The sequence below is a fragment of the Pyrgilauda ruficollis genome, unplaced genomic scaffold (genome assembly GCF_017590135.1).
Source record: "Pyrgilauda ruficollis isolate IOZ18807 unplaced genomic scaffold, ASM1759013v1 scaffold28, whole genome shotgun sequence".
Taxonomy (NCBI): domain Eukaryota; kingdom Metazoa; phylum Chordata; class Aves; order Passeriformes; family Passeridae; genus Pyrgilauda; species Pyrgilauda ruficollis.
In genome coordinates this window covers 279672-304044 of record NW_024524155.1, presented here as the reverse complement: position 1 = coordinate 304044, position 24373 = coordinate 279672, and the positions used below count along the sequence as shown (strand labels likewise).

General features: G+C 41.2%; 2 protein-coding genes across 2 annotated transcripts in view; both read right to left on the bottom strand.

The window, feature by feature from the left end:
* Positions 1–417: 417 nt before the first annotated feature.
* On the bottom strand, positions 418–11366 carry PSMA6 (proteasome 20S subunit alpha 6). Its single transcript, XM_041471905.1, has 7 exons — positions 11185–11366; positions 7212–7306; positions 6366–6447; positions 6051–6206; positions 2927–3105; positions 2192–2286; positions 418–624 (listed from the first exon to the last, which is right to left on the bottom strand). Exons 1-7 carry the CDS (start codon positions 11258–11260, stop codon positions 567–569), a joined length of 741 nt encoding a protein of 246 aa, XP_041327839.1. The 5' UTR covers positions 11261–11366; the 3' UTR covers positions 418–566.
* Positions 11367–15875: 4509 nt separating this feature from the next.
* LOC121356029 (protein only RNase P catalytic subunit) overlaps positions 15876–24373 on the bottom strand; it is a 37095-nt gene continuing 28597 nt past the window's right edge. Inside the window, exons 6-8 of the mRNA XM_041472054.1 lie at positions 18549–18697; positions 17744–17939; positions 15876–16043 (exon numbers count right to left, since the gene is read on the bottom strand). Coding sequence (XP_041327988.1) covers positions 15915–16043; positions 17744–17939; positions 18549–18697 — 474 coding nt within the window. The 3' untranslated portion in view covers positions 15876–15914. The remainder of the gene's footprint in view (positions 16044–17743; positions 17940–18548; positions 18698–24373) is intronic.

Below are 24373 nucleotides of genomic sequence, written 5' to 3'. Positions count from 1 at the left end.
CTTAAATCCACTACATGCACCGCAAATAAATCAGTCCAAAGGACTGGACTCGGACACATAGTTCAAGCATTTTCCTTCTGCTTTTGCCCTATATCCTCATATAAACCTGATCAAATAAGGTCTTCCTAACTTCCCCACAGTTAAACCTGTAATGTTGTAAGGCTTTCAACATCAGGCCATGGAGAGAATGAACATGAATGTAGGAATTATCTCAAGAAACACACACCACAAGAACTCATATTAACACAAAGAGCCAAATAGCTCAGATGAAAAATACAGCTCAGAGCATAAAATTTCTCTTAAAATACAATTAAAAAGCAGGCAATTACCAAAGAAACACTAAAAGTTGTCAAGCATTTTGATGACAATTTCATAGAATTGGAAGTTTAAAATAACATTGAAAGGAGACACCAAGAATTTCAAAAACCTCTGTTTTATTTGTACAGAGTAAAATACATCATATAGCGAACACTGTTTTCCACCCAAAATCTAAAACCATTATTAAGTGTTTTCTTTTCACCAAACATCCTGGCCAGAAGCACAGACAATGGAAATGGGAACGCTAATTAGTCTCTCTCTGCCAGAGCTACAAGGTGCACATCAATCTCTGCTTCTGTAAGGATCCTGAAAGAACAAAAGAAATCTTAAATAGCTTAAATTATTCTTCCCCTTAAGCTCCAATATTACAACCTAATATCTACACAAATAAGTTTTACAGCAATGCATCTTTCTGCCCTTTAAAGCCCTGCTGCCAGTGCCACAGGCTGACATTCCAATTCTCTTGAAAAATAAAGGAAGAATCAAAGGCACTAGAGAGCAAGGAGGTAACAAATGACAGAAAAATAACAGGTAATTCTTCATGAGTAATGCAATTGCAAGCTGAGACCTAGTGAGAAGGTAGCTTGATCCCTTGAGTGGCAGGAGAGAAGGGGTCATGCAGCTCCCATGTGCTTTCTCACAAATACTGTGCTGCTCTGCTGTCCTCAGCACACACCACCAAATGCAAAACCACCCATCATCACCATGTCCACCTTAACAACATTAGGAAGGAAGCACTTAAAAGACTGAACCTGTAGGACCCAAAGGTTTGAAGACTCTCTTCAGTCCCCACTTACCAAGTAGTTAGACTAAAGTAACAGCAGACTTTGTTCCAAATTTTACTGTTTCTCTGTTCTTTTTAAATAAAAAACTCACAAAATCCCTCAATGAAAGACTAAAGCAGAAATAACTGAATCCCTCTGCAGCAAGCCAGACTTACCTAAATTTTAGGTAAGCCATACCTGGAAGGTTCTTTTGCATTATTAAAACTCCCCAAAAGTTTTTCTCCCACATTTCATGCATACTCCTGCAGCTCTGCACTGTGCTGTGAGCAGGCTGTCAAGGACACTGTATCCCATGTGAAGCTTTCCTGCCCTCAGCAGGAAGACTTCCAGGTGTTGCCTTGATACACTGGCCAAGTAATCCTGGTGCACACAGTGTGCTGCAGGCAATAATGGAGGATGGATGAAATAGCAGGTGCCTGGCTCTCATGTTAGATGGGACTGCAGAGTACTCAGAAAGTAGATAGCTCAGCCATTTTCAAATCACTAGTGATTTTTTAAATCCATGATCTTTTAATCTTACCAAATTTAAATACAGTTTTTCAAATTACACAAGTCCACAATCTATTAACTACATATTTTAGATGTTAAGAAATGCTAACAATTAAAAGATGAGCAAGAATAATTTAAAGATTCATTTTCAAAAAAGAAGAAAGAATTTAAGGGACTTGTAAATATTCCATAATATAGACCAGACTTTACTGCATTAGTTAGTATGACTATGATTTGGAAGTGGACTCCAGATACCATTACTATGAAAATTTGTTATGCTTCTAAGAATGAAAACACGTCTAGACCAGATGTAACTACATTTCAATCATCACAGAAAGCAATACCCTTTTAAGACATCAAGGAGATGGCTTTTCTCCACCAAATCCCTTAACCATGTCACACATTTTAAAACTGCATTATTCTTTTTACACAATGTTTTCTACCCCTACACATTTTGAAGAGTTACAAGTAAAAAACCCTTCAAAACTTCAATCTCTTAAATTTATCTCTTTTTCTCAATTTACAATTACACAAGAAGATAAAACTAATTGCACATAATCAGAGAAACACAGCAAGTTTTATCAACACTGATTGCTTACCTGAACTTGGGATTTTCCACTGTGACTACACCAACTTCTATTTCTGAAGGTTTGAAATCAATGGATAGTACAGTAGACAGGCATGTTATTGCTGTCTGAAAGATGACAAAACCCCCTATCATTAGAAAGAAAGCACTAATTCTTTTTTTTTTTTTTTTCTTAATAGACATAGCATTAAAAACTATCCTTCCTTCTGGTTTAAAGTTACTTCCTCTCACTTCAAAATCTCAGTTTAGAAATTCCAAATACAGCTATAGAATACAGCCCCTCTCCAGTCCTATCCCTAAAAAGCCCAATCTACAAAAAACAAAGGGACATGTTTTCATATCAGAAAAAGACACAACAAAACCAAAGCCTTTTATCATGCTAAGATACTGTTTGAAATACCTTCTAATATGAAGATTATTTTAAATGTCACTAAAAGTTAAGTCATACTGGTATCCCCAAAATCAAGCACTGTAGTAACCAAACACCAGCTACAGTGGGAGTGTTACAATTATACAATCTGCTTCAGCTAACATAAAGCAAAAAAAGCAGATTAGATGACCATTCAAACACTTGCAGAATACCTGCAAATGATTTTCTGGTTGGAATAGCTGTATTTGCTCTGGCAGCAATACAGAACTGTAGGGAAAGAGGAAATGCCTAACTACGTTTCTATGCATTGCAAGCCTACATACAGCATATTCATTAAAAATACCTGAAACAAATTTTAATTTCCTTCTGCTGGCCTACCTCTACTGTTTGTTCATATGTCCAGTCAAATTTCTTCTTTACTTTCTTTTCAAGAAAACTGGTTGACTCTGTCTGTTTAACTCCTGCAGCTGTGGCCTTGAATCCACAATAGTAACCTGCTGGATCACACTTGTATACCTGAGGGCCGTGTTCTTCATCAATACCAATCAAAATCATACCTTGAAGAGAAAATTTGTTAATTTATTTATTTTCCCCATTTTAGCAATTTAATTCAACTGAAGAACAGAATGGATAGTCCTCTCTGTGAAAAAACATGCATACACAGCAATAAATCCCTGGGAATCAGTCCCATACCTGGAGCTAGGATTTCCTTTTTACCTCTAATTTGCCATTTCTTACCAGCATCTCATTACCAGGTGCGCAACTCAGTTTAGTAGAAACTACATTTCTGTCATTCCCAAAGAAGGCATTCTCATTAAACATACAAACATTTTTGCCATGCTCAGTGTGTAGAGAACCACAAAGTCAGGAAATAAAAGTTTTATCCTGACAGAAAGTTTACCAAGCCACAGCTCACATCCTGTGTTATACGGCACAAAAGTGCAAACAACAGTTCTATTAGCATGTGCCTTTTACTAGAAAGCAACTTTACAAACATACTGAAACTAATGGAGATATTAAAAGATTAAATTTAGATTCCCTGTTACCCTGAAAAACACTGCATTACATACCTTTTTCTCTTTAAATTAAAAAAAAAAATATCTGAAAAGCGGAAATATCAGGACATAACTAAGTCTTTGAAGATTCATCTGACTAAGTGTTTCGAAGCTGGATAGTTTTCAAGTAACACAAACTGACCACATTACTGAAATGCATATGTTCATCCTCACTTCTTGATTTACAGCTGCATTGTCTCAATATGCATATTAAAAAATAAGTCAAAAGCAATACTTGCAATAAAAACCCAAAACAGAACAAGGTCATGGTTTTCAATTATTTTCACTTTACATTTGTGTAATTTTCAACTAGTAGTTAGAGATGATAAACTTCTGAGCAGCAATTACTACAACAGAAAAAAAAATCCCCTCACATTTTCAAAAAGGCTAAGGGAAGTAAAGAAAAATACATTTTTATTCATGTATTTAAAAAAAAAGGAATTTCCAGCAGTATCAAGGTATGGGAAATGCCAAGGGAAGAAAGAAACAATCCTTCCTGAAAATTACAAGCACACAAGCACAGGAGAATTGCCCCATCATGGAAACTGTGGTGCAACTCTGAATGTCGCTTCTTTAGTGAGAAGTCTTAGGGCCTGCTATGATTACGAGAAGTGATTCATCAATTCTGAAACTATTCTCCTTAAAAAAAAAAAAATCCAAAACCCAACCAATCAAAAAGAAACTCAGAATGTTTAATGAAAAAGTAATTGAGGAAACCTGTGAAGTCTTTTACCTCAGTTCCTGAACAGCCTAACAGTATGTTTATAATTTGCTTACAGCCCAACGTAAGAGAAAAAAACAAGTCAGAACCAGCCCCAGAACACAAAGATGAACAGGAACATCTACAAAAAATGACTCAACACACAACTTCTTTTTAAGCTGCATTTGCTGTTACAAAACAAGACATGTAAAAATATTTTCAAGGGAAATATTTTAGGCACTTTTTCCTCTGCATTATATATAGGATAGCTAAGTTAGGAGAAAAAATTTTGTAAATCCTACATCCATACATCCTACTTAGATAAAAAAGCCACAAAACCTACATAAAGATAATTGCACTCTCCATCTCTGTCTTCTAACAGTGATGTTTACCCAGACACAGTGCACTGGGCTTGGCAAGGTTTTGGTAGTGAGAGGGCTGCAGGGCTGGCTTCTGTGAGAAGCTGCTACAAGCTTCCCCTGTGTCCAAAGGAGCTGAAGCCACCTGGCTCCAAGACCAACCTGCTGCTGGCTGAGGCCAAGCCCATCCACAGCGGTGGTAGTGCCTCTGGGATAATGTATTTAAGAAAGAAAAAAAAGAAGGAAATTGCAGACAGAGAAGAGAGGAGTGAGAATATGTGAGAGGAATAACTTTGCAGGCACTGAGGCAAATTATGGAAGGAAGGAGCTGCTGGAGCTGAGATTCCCCTGCAGCCTGTGGTGAAGACCATGGTGAGGCAGCTGTGGCCCTGCAGCCCATGGACATACATGGTGGAGAGACATCCACCTGCAGCCCCTGGAGGAGCCCACAGTGGAGCATGTGGATGCCTGAAGGAGGCTGTGGCCCCATGTGGAGGCCAGGACAGGCTCCTGGCAGGACCAGTGGCGCTGTGGAGAAAGGAGCCCACACTGGAGCAGCCTGTTCCTGCAGGACTGCACCCCATATAAGGTGGGCTCCTTGCTGCAGCAGTTTGGAAAGAACTGCAGCCTGTGGGAAGGACTCAGTTTGGAGAAGTTCCTGGAGCACTATCTCCTGTGGGAGACACACTGGAGCAGGGGAAGAGCATGAGGAGTTCTCCCCCTGAGGAAGATACAGCAGCAGAAACAATGTACTATGAACTGACCACAAACCTCCTTCCTATCTCCCTGTGCCACTGTCAGAGAGGTAGAGGACCAGGAATAAAGTTAAATCTGTGAAGGAGGTAAGGGGCACGTGTTTCAAAGATTTTGTTTTACTACTCAGTATGCTATTTTCATTTACTTGTTAATAAATTCAGTTAATTTCCCCAAGGTGGATCTGTTTTGCCCATGGTAGTAATTGGTGAGTGATCCCTCCCTGCCCTTATCTTTACCCAAAAGCCGTCTATGGTATTTTTTCTCTTGTGTGTCTAGCTGAGGAAAGGACTGATGGAGACAGGCAGACACTTGGCATTCATCCAGGGGGTCAAACCACCACAAACAAACACAAAGAGCATCTCCTGCTCACAGATATCACTGCACAGTGCAAACAGACCACGCCCCAAAAACTAAGGTGAAATAGTATCAGGGAGGCTACATTATTTCAAATGCTGAGTCAGTGGTAAAATCAGGGCTCCAGTTCAAGACCTACAACACTGCTCTCTAATTCAGCTGTTCATCCCCCTTACAGACTCAGTTACCTATTTTGAAAATGGGTGAGAATTTCTTATATATGAATTTGCAAACTTAGACAAGAAACATTAAAGACCATTTTCATACACTGTACTTACAGCAACCAAGGGGCCTCATTTCAGCATTCTGTGTATAGACCTGAGAAATATCTGCAATCCTTTTACACAGCATATCCACAGGGATGTCATATCCATACTTGTACTTCCAGTTAGCAGCCTCATAGCGGGCTCTCTGCACCTGGGATCTGCTGTCAGCTAGACAAAAAAAAAATAAATTAATTCCACTGAATATGTACCATCTTTATTTCTAGCATTGCCTGAGAATATAGATTCCAGGTCCAACTTTACATTGTCTTTAAATATACCCACTAGAACTAGGTAAGTTCTCCAAAACCAGACTGGTGAATTAAATACCTGTCATTCCTGTCATCACACAACCAATATTTTCAGTAATCTTGAATAAATGAGTCACTGTGTTGGAATCCAGTAACTTGTCCTAAAGAGGAAACAGAAAGAATGTAATAGCAAACACTGTCCTTGAAGTAAAAAGAAAACAAACAAAAAACCCCAAACTCTGAATCCTCTGGTTTTCACAGAAGAGCCCAAAAGGACCCATAACAGGTAAAAATTGTCTTTCAGGCTTTCAAATTTTTACTGCTGTAGGCATATGAAGGAAGAAATTGGGAGAACAGGGAAGATTAAAACCACAGACCTGGAGAAGGACAGCAACACGAACATGATCAACATCACAGTCCTTTTCCATCTGAAGAAACTTTGAGAACCCACATACAAAGCTTGCTCTCTTATTGCATGCTGCCCTTCAAACATAAAAGAATTTCCCCCCTTTTTCAACAGTACATCACCACTGAGATGCAACACTCATGAAAACCTGTTCTACGTGCTATTGGTATAATATTTTCTCAGCAGAAATTCAAGGAATCAGGGAATTGGTTATGGACAACTCAGCCCTTACAAGCCAGAGCAATGAATGCATGCTCAATACAGCAGGGTCTACTTATATTTTTAGATTTATCCCTTCAACAACTACAGAGAAAACCAATAGAGCAATATTAATGAGAAAATGTACAGTTGAGCACTACATGGAGCTAGAACTTGTAATAAGCAAAATGATAATTAGATATTCAGTTCAAATAGCAATTTATGTCAGTATTAACAAGTATAATATCAATATTGCTGAGTCTCACCCTATCTTTTTTTCTCCTCTCCTTTCAGACCTCCCCTCAAAAGCAGGCTACTTACAGGTACTTTCTTCTGTGTTACAATTACTGCAGAATCTTTCCCACGAACAGCTACAGATGTAAGTCCACCCTGGTTTATGGCCTTAAATGCATATTCTAGAAAAATATACAAATATTAATAAAAAAACATGTGTCAGAGACACTAGTACATGTAACAATTTCACCCAACACACAAATCTCACCAATTTCTGGCCTTTTAATACTTTAATACTTGTGCAATACTTTGTGTCCTTAAGATCCTTAGTACAATGTGCATTGACTCTCTTCACAAAACCACTGTCACTGCTTCCTTCAAATGTTTCTTCTAACTTGACGTTTTGTTCCGTTCAAGCTTAACAGCATCAGAATAAGTTTTAGAACAAAAAGGCTGTTCTGAACTTGACCAAAATTGTCCAACCTTAATCTACAGTAACCATAATTTCTTATAGAAGAATTCTTGATGTGAATTTTAGTATTTTAACGCAAGCTTCTTTTCTAATTTTTTGCTGATATAGGTGAAAACTGGTAAGATGACACAGGAGGCACATGAGACAGGTTTTAACTATCATATTTTCTGACTTTCTGACTGCAATGCTTTTCTTCACTTTTTATAGTGAAAACTACACAGAGGCAAATTAAACAGTGTTATTCATGTAAATACAATGGATTAAGAAGCAAACACTAAGGTAAGTCATGATACAATCCATGAAATAAATTTCTCCTGACTGATGGTTTCAAAAGCCTTAGGCACAAGAACTTTAAACCTGTTTACCTGGCAATATTTGATAAATATTCAGAAATTCCTAATATCTGGCTGAGTGGTAAGTTTCAGACAGCAGCTAAATGTAGGTGAGTTTTTTTTGTTAGCTATGCATGTGAATCCAGAATTTAGAACATGTCTACAAACAGCATAGTAAATTGCTAAAACTATCTTAAAATAATGGGAGCAAAAACTTGGCTATTTTAAAAGCTGCACTCAGATCTATAGAAGAGATTGCACAACAGAGAAGTAATAATCTGAAGATGAAAAAAAATTCAAACCTTGCATATTAATGTTCAATCTGCGGAGTCAGTGTTAAGGAACGGCTCATTGTGGTGTATTTATGGCACTGTATTTACTACTGTCAGACATCAGAGCATTTACACATTTGGTTACCCAAATGTGCCATAAAAGATGTTCCCCCTTTCCCTCTGTACAACTCTGTCCACCTGGGATGAGTGCCAGCCTGGAGCAGAGCACAAACCCCAGTAAGACGTCAGCCAGCACTGCCTGCAAACTGGCCATGCTTGCAGCCCTGAGCACAGGCTTTGCAACCTTTGTCTATTTACTGACGACAACCTGAAGGCAGGGTGTAAAGCAGATGGACAGAGCCAGCCTTTTTTCAGTGATGCCCAGTGACAGGACCAAATCAGAGACGACTGGAACAAACTGAAACCGGAGGGTTCAACACCTGAAACATGTTTTACTGTGATGGTGACTTAGCACTGGAACAGGTTGCCTGTACAACCCACTTGGAAACACTCCTGGGCATCCAGCTCGAGGTGGGCCTCCTTGGGCAGGGGCCTGGGGCCAGACAATCTCCAGAGGGCCCACCTAATCTCAGCCATTCTGTGGTTCTGTGACACTTTAGGTGGCAGCAGGAATTGGTGCCCTCACAAACTAGTTTTTGCTCACAGCTACCAAAAACCAGGCTTGAGAAACTGCATTACCTGATTACCACCTCCATTGCTCAGTTTTCAAGGAAACATGCCAAAAGGTGAAGTGGCTCTTACAATGTAACAAATCCAAGTTGCTAGTGCTGTTTTAAGTCTGTTTACTACTATGTAAGTATTTCAGCAGCATGCAGACATTGACTCTGAAAACAGCAGCCCCTTGCTGTTCCCTGAATACATGGCAACAGCCAGAAGCTCTACTGTAGTAATTTTCTTCACCTCTCAAAACTCCACTCAGAAGAAACCTTTGAAGATTGAAACTAACAGGTAGCAAGAGAACACCAATGCTCTGAGGGATTTTAACCACAGTAATGTGAAATAACTGTTAAGTTTTCTAATATGAGATCAAAGGCACATGAGTTTTCTGAGCTTTAGAAGCAGAAGACAGACGTAAGATAAAGTATAGGCATTTCAGTCCAATATCATTATGGTGAAAATCTCTGTTCCCATACTGCCAAATTCCAGGAAAAACTCAAGTTTTAAGGCAATCTTAAAGCAACACATGTCCATGCTCATTCTCAACAGCCCCTAGCTAACCTTAATCCAGCAAAGAGACCAAGATAAAACAAAACCACCTAGATGTGGACATTTGATTGCAAGCAAACATGAGATTTCTGCCCATGCTGTGGCTAGATGCTGGCAAACAGAGACACCCATGTGCACCATGCCCGAGTTACCAGCCTGGCTGTGAATAAAGTGAGCTCATTCTTTCTCGAAGTTAACATCTACATATTTTTCTTCCTATAGCACATAGGTACTTAAATTAGCTTTAAGACAGCTTCAGGCTGTGTGTAGAAGCTCTCAAATACACATGCAGATACTTGTTTCTCTTAAAAGGTATGGAGGTACCACACATTTCTCATACATAACCTACTGGCTACATATACCCCAGAGACAGAAAACCAAGGCTCAGTTTCCTCTCTGCGACAGAATGCAGAAACAATTCCCAACAAGTAGCACTGTGACAGAGACAGTGGGAAGTGATGCAGACCAACCAACCTGTTTTAATGGCAGCTGAAGGTAGGAGCCCAGGACTCCTCTGTCACAGAGCCACTGAAACCCTGTGTGACGAAGCACTGTCCCTACCATCCCTATGTATAAGGAATAATAAGCATTACACATGCTCTAGATATAAGACAGCACCCACATGTAGGTAACTAGTACAGGCACCTTTCTAATTCTTCCTTGCAGAAAGGACTGCTCAAGAGTGGGCCACCTGTCCATGTGAATCCACACTGGCTTCTTCCTGAGAAAAACTCAAGGGCAGTCACAAAAAACCTATATGGCTGCCACAGGCAATTAATGCAATCTGACCCCAGCAAGCTCCTTTCCTGGAGAACAGATGGATTTACAGACATAACATGCAGTGGGTGTGCAGTGAAGGCACTGCAGCTGGGGAAGGCAGGTCAGGATGATGCTGCAGAACAGTCCATCTCTCCCTGCTGAGAGGCTCCTCCAGGGGCACTCTCAAACTATTGTCCTGCCACACTGTGAGCTGCCTGCTTCCTGCACAAGGGGCACCAGGATGCGCTTCTGCACAATCTGGTACACTGCAAAAACAGGAATAACAGAACCAGGGGTTTACAGAAGAAGCTGGAGCTCAGCTCCAGATTATTCCAAGAAACCTGAAAACGAAGGACGGTTGCTCCTATCTCACAGGCCAGTGTGCAGAACAAGCGCCATTCAGGTGTAACAAGAACGTGCATGAGTTACATCCAAGAACTGACTTTGTCACTCTGGCATGCAGGGTTTGAGGCAGTTCAAATCCCATTTCAAACAGCTATCGTTGTTCTCAGATCCCAAAACGCAGAGCTCCGAGGCTTGGCAAGATTCACTCAAAGAAACACTTAAGGGAGCTTAAACAGCCTCTGGAGAGCTGCAAGCTTGGTCTCCCAGCATCTGAAATCGAACACCGAGGACTCAGAGGAAGCCCTCCCGGTGGCAGGGGACACCCGAGAGAGCACACCCCGGCCCTAGGTTTTCCTTATCTCATGCGAGGATCCCTTCCCCGGCTCCCCGCGCCGGCACCACCGGGACCGCCGCCGGCCACGCTCCCACCAGGCCTTCCCCCACACACCGCGGGACCAGGCCAGGTGGAGCCGGGACTCCCGGGCCACCAGAGGCGCCGCGTCTCGCCCCTCGCACAGGCTGCGCGGCTCGGCGGAGCTTTCGCGAGCCGGCCGCAGCCCCGCTCGGCGGGGGCAGGCCGGGGGCGCGGGCGGGGGCAGGCCGGGCCCGTGACGGGGCAATTCGGCGGCGGCCCCGCGGGCCCGGACACGCACCGACTTGGTAGAGGCGGCCCTCGGGCGAGAAGATGGTGATGTGCCGGTCGAAGCCGGCGCTGGAGCCGCGGGACATGGCGGGAGGGGCGCGCGGCCGGGGGGAGCTGTCCGCGTGCAGGGCCCCGCCGCAGCCGCAGGCACCGCCGGAGCGCTTCCGGGTCACGCGCCCAGCCCGCGCAGGCGCGGGGGCGCGCGCCGCTCCCGCACCGTCACGGTCCGGCACCGGCGCTGCGCATGCCCGAACCCCGTGGCGTCCGCGCCGCGCCACGTCACGTCACGTCACGCAGGTCGCGAGCGGGAGGCGGGGTTGGCGGCTGTGGCTGTCACTGTGACTGTCACTGTCACTGTCACTGTGACTGTCACTGTGGGGCTGGATGTCACTGTGGGGCTGGGCCGGCGCTGCTCGTTCGTGGAAACCTGGAAGCCCGCCGGACGTGCCCAAGGGAATGCGCACGGAAGCGGGAGGAAACGGAATAACAGTATCATCGCGGCATCCATCGACGCTGAATCAAAGTATCACCAGCCAGCCGGGAAAACAAAACCCCTCCCAAAGTTCCAAACGAAGTATTTCCGCGTGTGCTCTTGAATAATTTTAAAGCAACTACCTCAAAAAATATGTTTAAGGTATTCATAGGTAATTGTTGCCGCAGCTGCGTTATAATGTGACGTTTAAAAGACTTTTTATCCGTGTCCAGTCCAAAGGGAAATTCCCCAAATTGAAACTCGTGAATGTAAGTTTTTTGCCTTTCAACATCCTGGAATTCCCCTGCTCTTTGTGGCAAGGCATTTTTTAAAAGTTGGTCATTAAAAGAGTTGGAAAAGCTGCGTTCTGGCATCCACGCCTCTGCTTTGAAATGATTATTAGGTGAGCTTATTCTTTGCTGAAATAGCAGAATAAAGGTGTATGCCACACACTGAAAGTCTGAATTCTCAAATTTTTCAAAATACTTCTCCTTGCTTATTAATACTATGGGAGAATAACGTCCCACTATATATTACAAGACTCAGAGTTTGTCCCTTTCATTAGGGAAGGACTTTGTGGGCAGACACGAGAAGTTTGAAGGGGTGCTGCAAGCACGGGAACACAGAACGTGAACACGTATGACTGCATCTGCTGGGTCAGAACGGAGCCAGTCTTGTCCAATGCTCTGCCTCCAAATGTGGCCAAAAGGGATACCCAAGAATTTAAGACTAGAGAGAGCCTTTCATGATACACTCCCTGAATCCTCTCCCAGTCTCCAACCATCGGGAAGGACTTCCCAAGGCAGAGATAGTGTCTGGTTATTTAGTAACCCTTGCTGGTTCCCCTTCATGAACTTTCTGGTCTCTCCTTGAACCCACAACATGCCATGGCAAAGAGCTGGTCTGCATAATAACATGTTGTGTGGTTTTGTCTGAAACTCAGCTTTTATCTGAACCTTTTATCTATCTGCCAGTATCATTTGATGCTTTTGTACTGACACAGCCAACGACAGATCCCTAGGAATTCCTTCCAGAACATTTGTGATTCTTATGACCTCTGAGTCTCTTAAGATCAGTTTCTCCAAGATGATGATCCATACCTTTACAGTTCTTCCATCTACAGAGCTCTTTGATTCTCTAGAATTATTTTTTTCCCCTGAGAAAAAGGGCATGAGAAAATCTAAGTAAATATCAAGTGTTCAGTCTGATTGCCAAACAGTAACCAAGAAAATCCTTACATTTGGAATCAAAGATTCAGTATTTGAATTAGATAAAGGAAAGAATAATAGTTGCTCAATACCATGGACATGACAGAGTGGAAGTTAAGCTACTATCAGGATACAGCTTCCACACTACAGCATTGTTTCAGAAGAGCAATCATGCTTTTGATTTAATGTTAAATCACTTCTGATGAGTATGGGTATGGAGTCAAATTCTGTGTTGCAGGATCCTGAGGAAAGCTGTTCTCACTGTCATCTTTTTAACATAGTAAGCAGTAAGTGGGAGATCTTGGAGGTGGTAATAGCTGGAGTGCAGGCTGAATCAGTTCTTTCTCAACTCTATCTTGCCAGTGTGTCTGGCTAAGCTAAGGGCACATTCCTTCTGATTCCCATTCTCCTCACTCAGTGTCATAGCAAATGGCAGTCAGTGTCTCTTTGGGGGTACCAACTGCTGCACTGTTTGGAAGACTTGCCCTTCTGGCATTCAGCATGAGCCCATCTGTGTAACAAATTACCTTGAATTTTTACTGTACCACTATACAAACAGCAGTAGATGTCAAACAGATCTGCTATTTGTTACCGGCTTTGGTTTGGCCCTCACATTTCTTTTTATTGCCAGTGAAACCTCAGAATTCCTTTCAGATACTTGGAAGCAAATCCTCATAGTCATTGTTATCTTGAAATGCCGTATTTCAGTAATCTGAAATTTGAAGACTTGGAACAACACAAAAGAAATGTTATTTCACGATGTCCGAAATAAAATTCAAATAATTAACTTCAGAACTGAGCCTCTGGATACCATGTGCACCTATGTAACAGGTAGTATACACCTGAAAAAGTCTGTAGGGTCATCACTAATGTTTCCCCTTTGGTTCCACAGAGGCTGTTAATTCCCTGTAGGGATTTACAGAGAAGTGTATTAGCAGCAAACATAGAAAAAACAAGTCACAAATCTCACACCAATGTTGTAAGATCTTCCAGTTATAAATTCCATAATCTGTTCCATCATCCCCTAAATATACTAATAATGTGTATTTAGGAAGTGTTGTTATTTGGAAGGAATTACAGTAGCTCTCTAAGAACAGTTTTTAAGGTGAAACCCAAGTGATTGATTAGGGACATGTCCTGATTAAAAAGGAAGTAGAGGATGCATTTATTACAGTTATATGTGGATATTATGCGTGCCTGTTAATGACGAGGGTGAGGTAAAATACAAAATTCAATGGCAATGAAATGGGTACTCTGAAGGTGCAGTTTCTGCTCAGCTAGGGCTGACCTAAGGCAGAGCTGCTGCAGGGACCCACCTTCTGCAGCCTGACATTTGAACCCCACACAGGTACCAGTACTTGTGCAATGGTGCCAGTTGAGTGCAACAATGCCAATGCTGACCTAGCCAAAACACAGTTTTAAGACCCGTCTCTGCATTGCTTTGGGCTGCACGACCATCAGAGCTAGGACCAAAGGAGCACTGTAACAGCACTGACTGACACCAGCTCAGGCCATGCACAACTTCATACACAGCGTGGGGGAGCCTCGAACAGAGCGGCAGCTGCTAACTCAGCACTCCTGCACAGGAGCAGACACCTCAGTTAAAAGCAGCATTTCCACTTTCAAGGCGATGTGGCAGTTCTGTAACTTAAGGAATTATAAAAGCAATCTTCTGACAAATTAGAAGTATTGAGGAATGAGAGAAGTAGATCCAATCCCTCTGCTTTTCCTGCTGGACTCCATAGGAGCTGTCATGTTCTGTTCAGGAAAAGAGCCTGTGATGAACACTACCAACAATATGACGAATTTAAAGCCAAGGTTTTATGTTACCTTAAGAGGCACTCAGCTCCTCTACACTTTCTGCACTTTCTACCTGAAGGACATGACTGTATGCAAATCATATCTGCTGGTTTAAAAACTGATACCAGAAGTAGAACATGTGTCAGGACTGTCCTGGAAAAAAAAAAAAAAAAAAGCAGGCAACATGCTTGAATGCTGAGTCCTGAGGGAGCTCGTCATGGGGCCCGCAAGAACTCAAATCTGCGAGTTCTATACAAAAAGATCTTAATGTTTCATCTCAGTTTTGAACAGAGGATTTTTGTATGAAACAGATGCAACAAGCCCAGGATATTTAATCTGAGAATTATGTGGCATTTCTGTGTTTTGGGGGAGAAAGGTTTGCATTACACTTGTAAGTGCAATAACCAAACACATTTACCACACACACACTTACAAATAACTCAGAACACTTTTACTGTAATTTATACTATTTTTTTGCTTTAAAACTTGGAACACATTTTACAGTAATGTACAAGAATCAATTTTGTCCTATCTTTAAGAATTTCTAGCTATCCATTTTCATTTAAAAAATCCATGCATTTCCATCAGCAAACTATTGCAGTAATGCCAAATCCTGTCAGAAATGGCAAATTTAGGAGTGTGGAAGAGCCACAAAAAAAAAAGCCCCACATTCCACTGGTTGTTTCCTTATTCTTCCAAGCAAATGATTGCTATATGCTCCTCTAACCAATCTCTTGCATTCTATGTGGTGAAACAAATTCTAATTAGAGTGAGGAAGCCTTAGGTCTGTGTGTGTCTGGTGAATGGTAAATGCACCTTTGTCCCCCCTAGCTCCACTGAACAGAGGTTGACATTGTGCAACACTCTTGCAAGTTCAGCACCACAAACTCTGAAGGTACTTTGCAAGTCTTGCTTAATTTCTTCAAGAGTTTATTTCAGTGTAGAGGAAAAGCTTGAGAAAAAATAAAATATAAAAATGTCCAAACTCTAATTCCAGCAGGAAAAAGCAAGTTTTAATTCAAATCACAAAAATTGCCTGTAAAAATAGAAATAATGGATATAATTCATCCCCACTGGATCACCACTGATGTTAAGAGATGTATGCAGGAATGATTTTGTCAAAAGCAGTCACTCAATTTTCTTTAGTAACACACGTCACACATTTAATCCCATAACTGTCCTGCTGAATTCTCCTAGCCAGCAACAGTGATTACCAAAAAAGAAAGAAGGTAGCTTCAGCTTGTCCAGTTACATTCTTCATCATTTCTGGTGAATGCAGAGCCATTTTCTTGGTACTTGATATGAATATTTTTCCTCAAAAGCATCTTTGTAGGGAATATGCCATGTATCACCTGTAGTCTGTACCACACAGTCGTAACGGAAAGCAGGCTGTTGGGAAAAAACAGGGAAAACTTTTTTTTAGAATTTGTACAAGTATTACTAAAATATCAGTTACAGACAGTTAGTTACAGCTTCCAATGCTTACCTTATAAATCTCCACAGTTTTATCTCATAACAACTCTCATTTTATTTTCTTACACAAAATAAATTCTAAATTTTAGTACTGGAGGAAAAACTAAACTATCTTCTAATATTTTGTGGTCTAGGTGTCATTACAAATTCTGTCTTCAATCTCTACTAGATAATAATGATTTCAGAATAAGGCACTCAATTACTAGAAATGACAAAACGATTGTTGTTCTGTTCAGTTACATGAAATCATATGGGAATTACTCAGGATGGAGTTTATAGGCTTGAATGAAGGATTTAATGACATTAATGACATCTTGTATTTGTTCTCCCAGTGTCTCTCTTTACAGAGCTGACTTGCTCTGTCCCAAGGAGAAGTAAGGAAAAGAGATGTAAGAAAAGGGTTTATCACTAACATTTTCAGAAGCATCTGGCTGAACAAATAGAATAAACAATCTTTCAGGTCTATTATGTTGCAGGTACACTAATTCAACATATATAAGACAAATACAAAAGAAACTTTACTGGTTGGTAATTATGGTTCCCAGGACATACTATCACTCTATATGTATAGTCTTGGAAGTCTATTTTACTGTGGTAGCTTCCAGAAAAACTTAGAAAACAGCTATGACTGGCAATATCAATGACCCAAATCACTTGTATAGGAATTAAGATGTGAAAATTAGTAGTCCCTTCATACAAGAGAAAGAAACAGCTAAAGCTGTGTTAGCTTTAGCTCAGGTGACCCACCATTCATTATTTGGCTCCATAAGAAGTAATGTATGTAAGGCAACAAAGAATGAAAGGCTGTCATTCTTACAAACTGGTATCTCTGTTTTTAATCATGAATGTTATTTTACAATTTTAACCAGCAAAGGAAGAAAATTAATCTGCATAGGTGCAGTATTCCTTAAAGCAGGCAATAGCAATTCAGACAGCAGATAACAAAAGAACTGCATATAGAATGTCACATGATGGATTTTTCACTAGAAAAATCTTAACAGCTGCATTCCTGTTAATGTACTGTTCACAAGTTCACTAGACAATAAGAGTAGTATTCTGCCATAACATGACATTACTGCAGTTTCTGTAGCTGAATACTAACTATAAACCTGACTGTTATGGGCTTTCCCTAATGAAACTTTACACCTATATTAGGTTACTATTACAGTGAATACTGAAATACCTGTATTTTTCTGCTTCTTTAAAATAAAGATGAAAGAAACTCTATTGTAAAATTAGAAGGATGATATTTTAAAATAGTGCTGCAGAGGAAAATAAGGGATTTCAAAGTTTAAAATAAATTAAGACATTGGCACTCAGGTTTTACTGAGGCCAGTAATGGTTACAGAGTTTCCAGCACCGGAAATATTTGTATACATAAACTTTTATTTACATTTTAAACATTTAGGTAGCATTTCTTGGCTCTCTTACAGTTTTCTTGTTTGTGGCATGCTTTGTGAATACAGTGAATTTTCAGTTAACATGGGAGTTTTGAGCGCACTGGTACAAATCCACTTCTTAGACTTCAACAAGATATTTTGGCTTCCAGAATTTGAAATAATGTATCTTCAATGAATATGCTCTGTGTGTTTTCTGACTGCAGTGGGAAAACTTACCAAAAAATCTATACTCTTTCCTGATGCAGAAGGGAAGAACACTATCTGGTGCCCACGCTGCCACTTGCAGAAGAGGTGACGTGTCAGACTGTCGGAGAGACAAGCCTTGTGATCCCGGAGGAAGTCCCTGGTAACAAACCTGCAATGCTTGCCTGATCGGAGAGTGGCATATAACAAGAAGGCATCATCTTCAGAGCTTCACAAAACAAATGGGAAAGACAGACGTCATTCATAAGGCAGTAAGTGGCTGCAGGAAGTGATTCAAATGCTGATCAAGATTTATTCATCAGCAACACTGAAAATTCCCACCACTACTCTAGTTCCCTTACCACAGGGCACCAAAAGCTAGAGTGCAATAAAAATTAATCACACGCTACTTAGAGCACTTTTTTCCTCTTCTCACAATCTGATAATAGAACAATATAGTCTCCTGCCACGAAGTTTAACAATACTGTGCTATGTAGGACAAAACTGCTAAAACTCCACAGTGTACCCCACACAGCAGCAGACCACCACAACTGCACACTGATGCTACCAGAAATTCTGTACTTCAGGGCACTATGCTCTTGGCGGTGGTTTTTATCAGTCATAAATCCTAATAAACCATACAGCTGTCAATATGATTCTAAGTGATTAAAGTCTTCCCAATGCAACTTTTTATGTACTTTTGAAGCAAGTATAGCAAGGGATATATTTCTTTCACAGACACAGATAGAGATACTAGTAATGGTACTAAAAGCTAGAGCAAAATGCACATAAATCAGGTGTTGGTCTCTAGTATATTGAGCCATTTTCTTCAACTTACATATTTTCAGCAAAGAAGAAGTCTGCCTTATTCTGCATCTCCTTCAAAATTTCTCTTTTCCAATGTGAAGAGTTCATCAGCATGTGTTTGCGGCCCAGCACAAGCAACCGGGCATTCTCTTTTGCCAGGCAGTTGACAGCATCAAACAGCTGCAGAAAACAAAGCAAACCCAAAGATTTTCTTTGCTGTAAAAACTGAGTGACAAGGAATACTTTCCTGTGTCTCACCTAGAGGGACTTCTAGACTACTCTCATTTCACACAGTTCTTAACTGCAATACGAATTAAGCAGATAACTAATTTAATTCCCTAATCACAAAGAAAAAAAGACACAACAAACCAATTCATTGAAGGAAGCTGTTCTCAACCACACAGACAATACAGTGCTTTTATACTCCAGCTCTTGCAGTTCAAATGACATACCAACCCCGGGCAGAGTTGTATGGAGATGTCAGAAGTTCCAAGTCAGCCGAGGGATGAATCACGCTGGGTTTAAGTGACACCCACTGTGATCACGGAGCACCGGGAGCCCTGGGCACAGCGCCTCTCCAGCCCCACCTGCTGGAGCTGGAGACCCTCACGGCCCGGGCTGCCCTGGGGAGGCGGCGAGCGGCAGGACGTGGAAACCCGTGACCTCGGGACTAAGGCTTCATGAAAACCACATCCAGATTAGCCGCCCGCTTGTGAGCCATCATAGCCGTGGTAAACTCACTTCAGAGGGACTTTTCAGCAATCTCTTAGGGCTGTGCCTATTCTGCAACAAATGCTTCTCAGGACAGGCACTTGTGCCTGGGACTTTCCCTCCCTGCTTCACCCAGACTGAGCTCAGGGAGGGCAAAGATTCTGGCTTTCAGCATCCAGGTTATTACCGTGGACTGCTCACAAAACAATGGCATTTCAGTTCGACCCAGAAAGACAGAAGAATTGTTTCGTGAGATTCATGCATCTATCATATTTGAAAGACAAGGACAGTATGATCAACAACCAGGGGAAGGTATTTCCTAATTTCTACCTGCATTTGCTACCACTGTTTGCCAACATACAATCTCCTGATCATTCTTTAATCCTTTCAGCTTTTCTAGCTACTTCCCTCTTCCTTGTTACTTTTTCTCCCTTTAATACCTTCAACTGCCCTTCTCCTTCTCCTGCTCTTTACCCTTCTTTTCTCCTATTTGTGATCCTTCTCATTTTTTGGTATAATTTGCTTTTGATTCAGGGGCTAGAAAGAATTATTCATGTAACTTTTGTGTGCCATTTTACAATATATTTAGTTTCATCTACCTGCAAATACCAAGAGAAAGGGGTGGCCCTATTCAGTCTTCTCTCAAGCTGCACAGTCTCACTACTTCTGTTGTGTCATATCTATATCACAACTACACGAGCTCACTGATCCAACGAGAGACTTTTTCGTAGGTTTGAGCTTGCAGCAACCCAACAGACAGACTTGAGTCAAAGGTTCAATGACTGATGGGAACACATCGCTGGAGGTGGTGAGGACAGGAAGTGTGGGACTGCCCTTCACAGGAAAGGACCTGCAGATGGCTCAAATTAAATATGCCATGAATCTGGATCTGAGATCTGGGAGAGGAAGCCAGAAGATTTGCTACATTAATTTTAACTGTTGAGCTGTAAGTTGCTGTTGCCAGTATTGATTCTGAGGGACTAAAGGCTCTGTTTTCATACAGGTACAGGACCTTGGTGCTAATGAAAAGCACAAACACCTAACAGTACCTATTGGAACTGACTTCCTGCTTCCAGGAGATCACACTGGATATTGGCTACACATGTGTACAATCTATTTTTCCCTGGTTGAAACAAACAAAAAATAATGTGAGCAGGAAAAGGCCAAATGCAGTAACTTCTCATGCACTGAACCAGTCCTGCAACTAGCTGGATTCAAACACCAAAGGAGGATTAAGTTGGTTAATCTGAGTTCATTAAAGGTAATTAAAGTTAGTAATGTAGCTACTGCATCCACATTTCTGTACATTTTCATGTACAGAAGTCAACAGTGAAGAAATAATAACAATGAGTAACTTTAGCAAACCCTTACAAATTCCACCTGAAAATATTTTTTATTTTTGCCTAACATTTTGCTACATTAAGGGAAGATTAGCAAGAAATCGTGTGAAAAAAAGAAGTTAAAAACCAGCAGCTCCAGACACAGATTGGTCAATAGTAGCTATTCCCAAATATTCTTGGATTCAGCTCCTGTAGGTCCTTCTTTCTGGAGGTTGTAACTAGTAGTACTTTGTACCTGGTAGTCATGTGGACTTTCTTGTCCTACATATTACTAGCATATGAGGTTTTCTAGTGTGAAGTGCTTCTGGGAGAAAATTGAGAGGCTGGTATATATTAGCTACAGCAATGGAAAAACACAAAGGCTTAAAATGTAGTGAAATTAAAGGAGTCAGCATTTTAAAATTTTGAAACTCCTGCTTACATAACAACTCACTGTCCCTCTGCTACTTAATACAGAGATCAACCTTACTTACACAACTAAAATACAGAAGATAGAAATTTCTTTTGTTTTCATAAGATAAAGATAATTTTGTTCTGCACACCCCACTTACCTGACACAACTTCACTAAAGAGCCTTTTCTCTCACTTTAGGCTTAGGCACTTAATGGAGATGGTCTACAAGGTGTCACAGAACTTCCATGGGGGGTTTCCTAAGTGTGTCTACTCCCACACCCGGCTGCTTCTCAAGAAAGGAAGAAGTGAGACACACTACCACTTGTTTCAGTCACAGAGGAAAGTAACTGAATATAATGGTGTCAATACAAACACAGTAGTAGTGATCTCTCATTTAAAAAGTCAAGGGTATTTTATTAATCTAGTATTTCCAGAAGCTGCATGAGTGTATAATGGAGCACAAGGAAGACAGATTAAATACTCTAACTCATACAAGGAACCATGAGCAGAGCAGGGTACAGATTTCCTATGACTTCACTGCCAGTCCCTTTCTGATCACTAGATCATGTGTACCATGTCCCCAGTTTCAAAGCTTAGCTTGAGGTAGCTTTCTCACTAGGTAGATTCCTGCTTGTGAAATGGGAAATCCCTACACACTGCTGCTGGGAGGTACACCACTCAGTGATTCAGCAAAAGGTGACTCACCCATATACACACAGAGCATGAAGAAGTAACCACCAAAAATATTTAAATCACATTTTTTATCAATAAATCATGTTTGACATTGCTTAAACATTTGGGTTCATTAACTGCCACTTAAAAGCAAAACTCACCTACAGGTTATCTGCTAATAAGAGCAACAAACTGCTCTATTACTGCTCTTTTCACCTATTGTTAGTGCTGCCTCCCACCCAGCCCAAGCTGTGAAACTGCAGAAGAAACCCCAACACAGACCACAGGTTCAGAGCTGCCATCACTGTACTGCCAGGCAGGGCTGAGCATGATCATTGTCTCCAAAGTTTAGTCACAACTGGAGCCAGTCAAAAGAGGTGATTGTCCCACTTCACTTTTCACTGGTGTGGCCTCACCTTGAGTCCTGAGTACAGTTTTGGGTGCCACAATATAAAAAATACATTAGGCTGTTAGACAGCATCCAAAGGAGAGCAATGAAGATAGATGGTGGGCCAGAGGTGAAGCCATATGAGCAGCATAGAGGTCACTGGGTCTGCTCAGCCTGGAGGTGACTGAGGAGAGACCTCATTATAGTTACAACTTCCTTGGTGGGGTGGGGGGGGGAAGTGGAGGGCAGGCACTGATCTCTTTGGTGACCAGTGACAGGACCCAAGGGAATGGCCTCAAACTGGGTAAGGGGAGGTTTAGACTGGATATTGGGAAAAGCTTCTTCACCCAGAGGGTGGTTGAGCACTGGAACAGGCTACCCAGGGAAGTGGTCATAGCACCAAGCCTGACACAGTTCAAAAAGCATTTGAGCAACACTGTCAGGGACATGGTGCAATTTTTGGGGTGTCCTGCACAGGGCCAGTTGTTGGGACTTTGATGATCCTTGTAGGTCCCTTCCAACTCAGGACATTCTATGATTCTATAAATGAATTCCTGTCATGACTACATTTATTTGACTTAAGAGTTTCACCACTTTTGGTTACCTTTTCCCATACTGTAGATAAAGAAAATAAGCTCAAGAAAAACCTGTTTACTTCAGTCCTACACAATGAGAAGACAGAGATTTTGGCCACAGCCAGTTACTCAAGGAAGCCATGTGTGCTGCTTGCAAGAAAGGCTGGACTTTCTCACTGAGCCTGGTAATTTCACCAAAGCACATTTAAGACCATTACCACAGCACTAAATACAAATGCTTCTTATATTCTCTACATTATTATTGATGACACAGTGTAAATTAGTCTCCAGTCCTCTTAACCCAAATACAGGGGCAGTATACATGTTTCTTGATTTCTCTGGAGTTTATCTGTCCCTGACTAGCAGGGGCATAGCTACTTCAAAGGGAAAGCAGTGATGGATGAATAAGTAACAGTGACTAAGATTAATCAGCCTGGTTTACTTTCTGCTCTTTAGACATTCAGCAGGTGACTCTTGGGAATTATCCCTTACAACACCAAGGATCTCTGCAATACTGCAGAAACAATATTGTTGGGGATATTTGTATCCTGTGTTACACTAAGACTATTTAGACAGATGGAACACGTCATCATGCAAAACCCTACCAGTGACAGCTCTTCACACCTCCGTGATGGCTATCGGCACAATGTTTAACGTGTTTTAACCTGTCTCTGTGCAGTGACTCTGTGCCTGGAATTGATTTATTCTCTCTTGACACATTCACTAGAGATATGTCTTAACCTCCTATCACAATTCATTAAAATTTGCAGTTCGCTTTTAGATATTAGCTTTTACTCTTAACAATCAACACTATTAATCAAAGGCAGATTATTGATTGAGCAGGAAAACTAAACCACAGAAGCAGATTCCCAAGTTGGTTTAATATAGATTGAGGATGGTACAGTAGCTTCATTTTGCTCAGATGAGGCAATACCTAAATACAGCTGTGCTACTTGCAGAGTAAGTCTGTTTTCAGAGACTGAAGATGCTTTTGCAGCCAGGTCCAAACTGACTGGTACCAAGTGTGTACCAAGACACCTGGTGCTCCTGCACAATCCAGTGTTCCCGCTCCCTGGAGGCCTTGGCTCAATTGTAACACTGGGTGAATATAAACACATTACTTTCAGGTCAAAACTGACTACAGCAATACTCCATGGACTGTGACCACGCTAATGAACCATCTTGAATCCTGAGTAGAGGGGAGAATGAAGCAGAGTAACTGTAAATATATTCAGACAGATACAGAAGCAATAGCACAATTTATGTTTTCCTGTGTTCATGATACCCTGGCTGTTATGCTAGTAATGGGGATATCTTTAATTACAACTCCATTTGATTTCAACTGAAGATGCAATCTGCTCAAGACAATCCCTGAAACAATTCTGAATGTAGAAGGAACATGTTTGTAAATAGTCTCCGACACTGCATTCTGCTATATTATAAACTGTAGGTAAAGTTTCCACTTTACCTGTCAGAGCCACTGACTGTAAATGGAGTAATTTTCCCAGCTGAAGTCACAGCTTCAGGGGTCTGCCTTTTTTCACTGGAAATATTTCACCAGAAATCCAGTGTTTGCGAGAACATTGATACTCTTGCTTTTCTACTATTATCAGAGATACAAAGTACACAAAGACTTTAAGGAAATAAGGGAGTTTCTCCTACCATGTTTCATTTTAGAAACAAGTAAAAATGCAGCCATCGGAAGTGAAGTAAAAACAATGTAGCTATTTCAAAGGCATGTTAGTGAGCCCCATGGAACTGTGCCAGTCCTAAGATT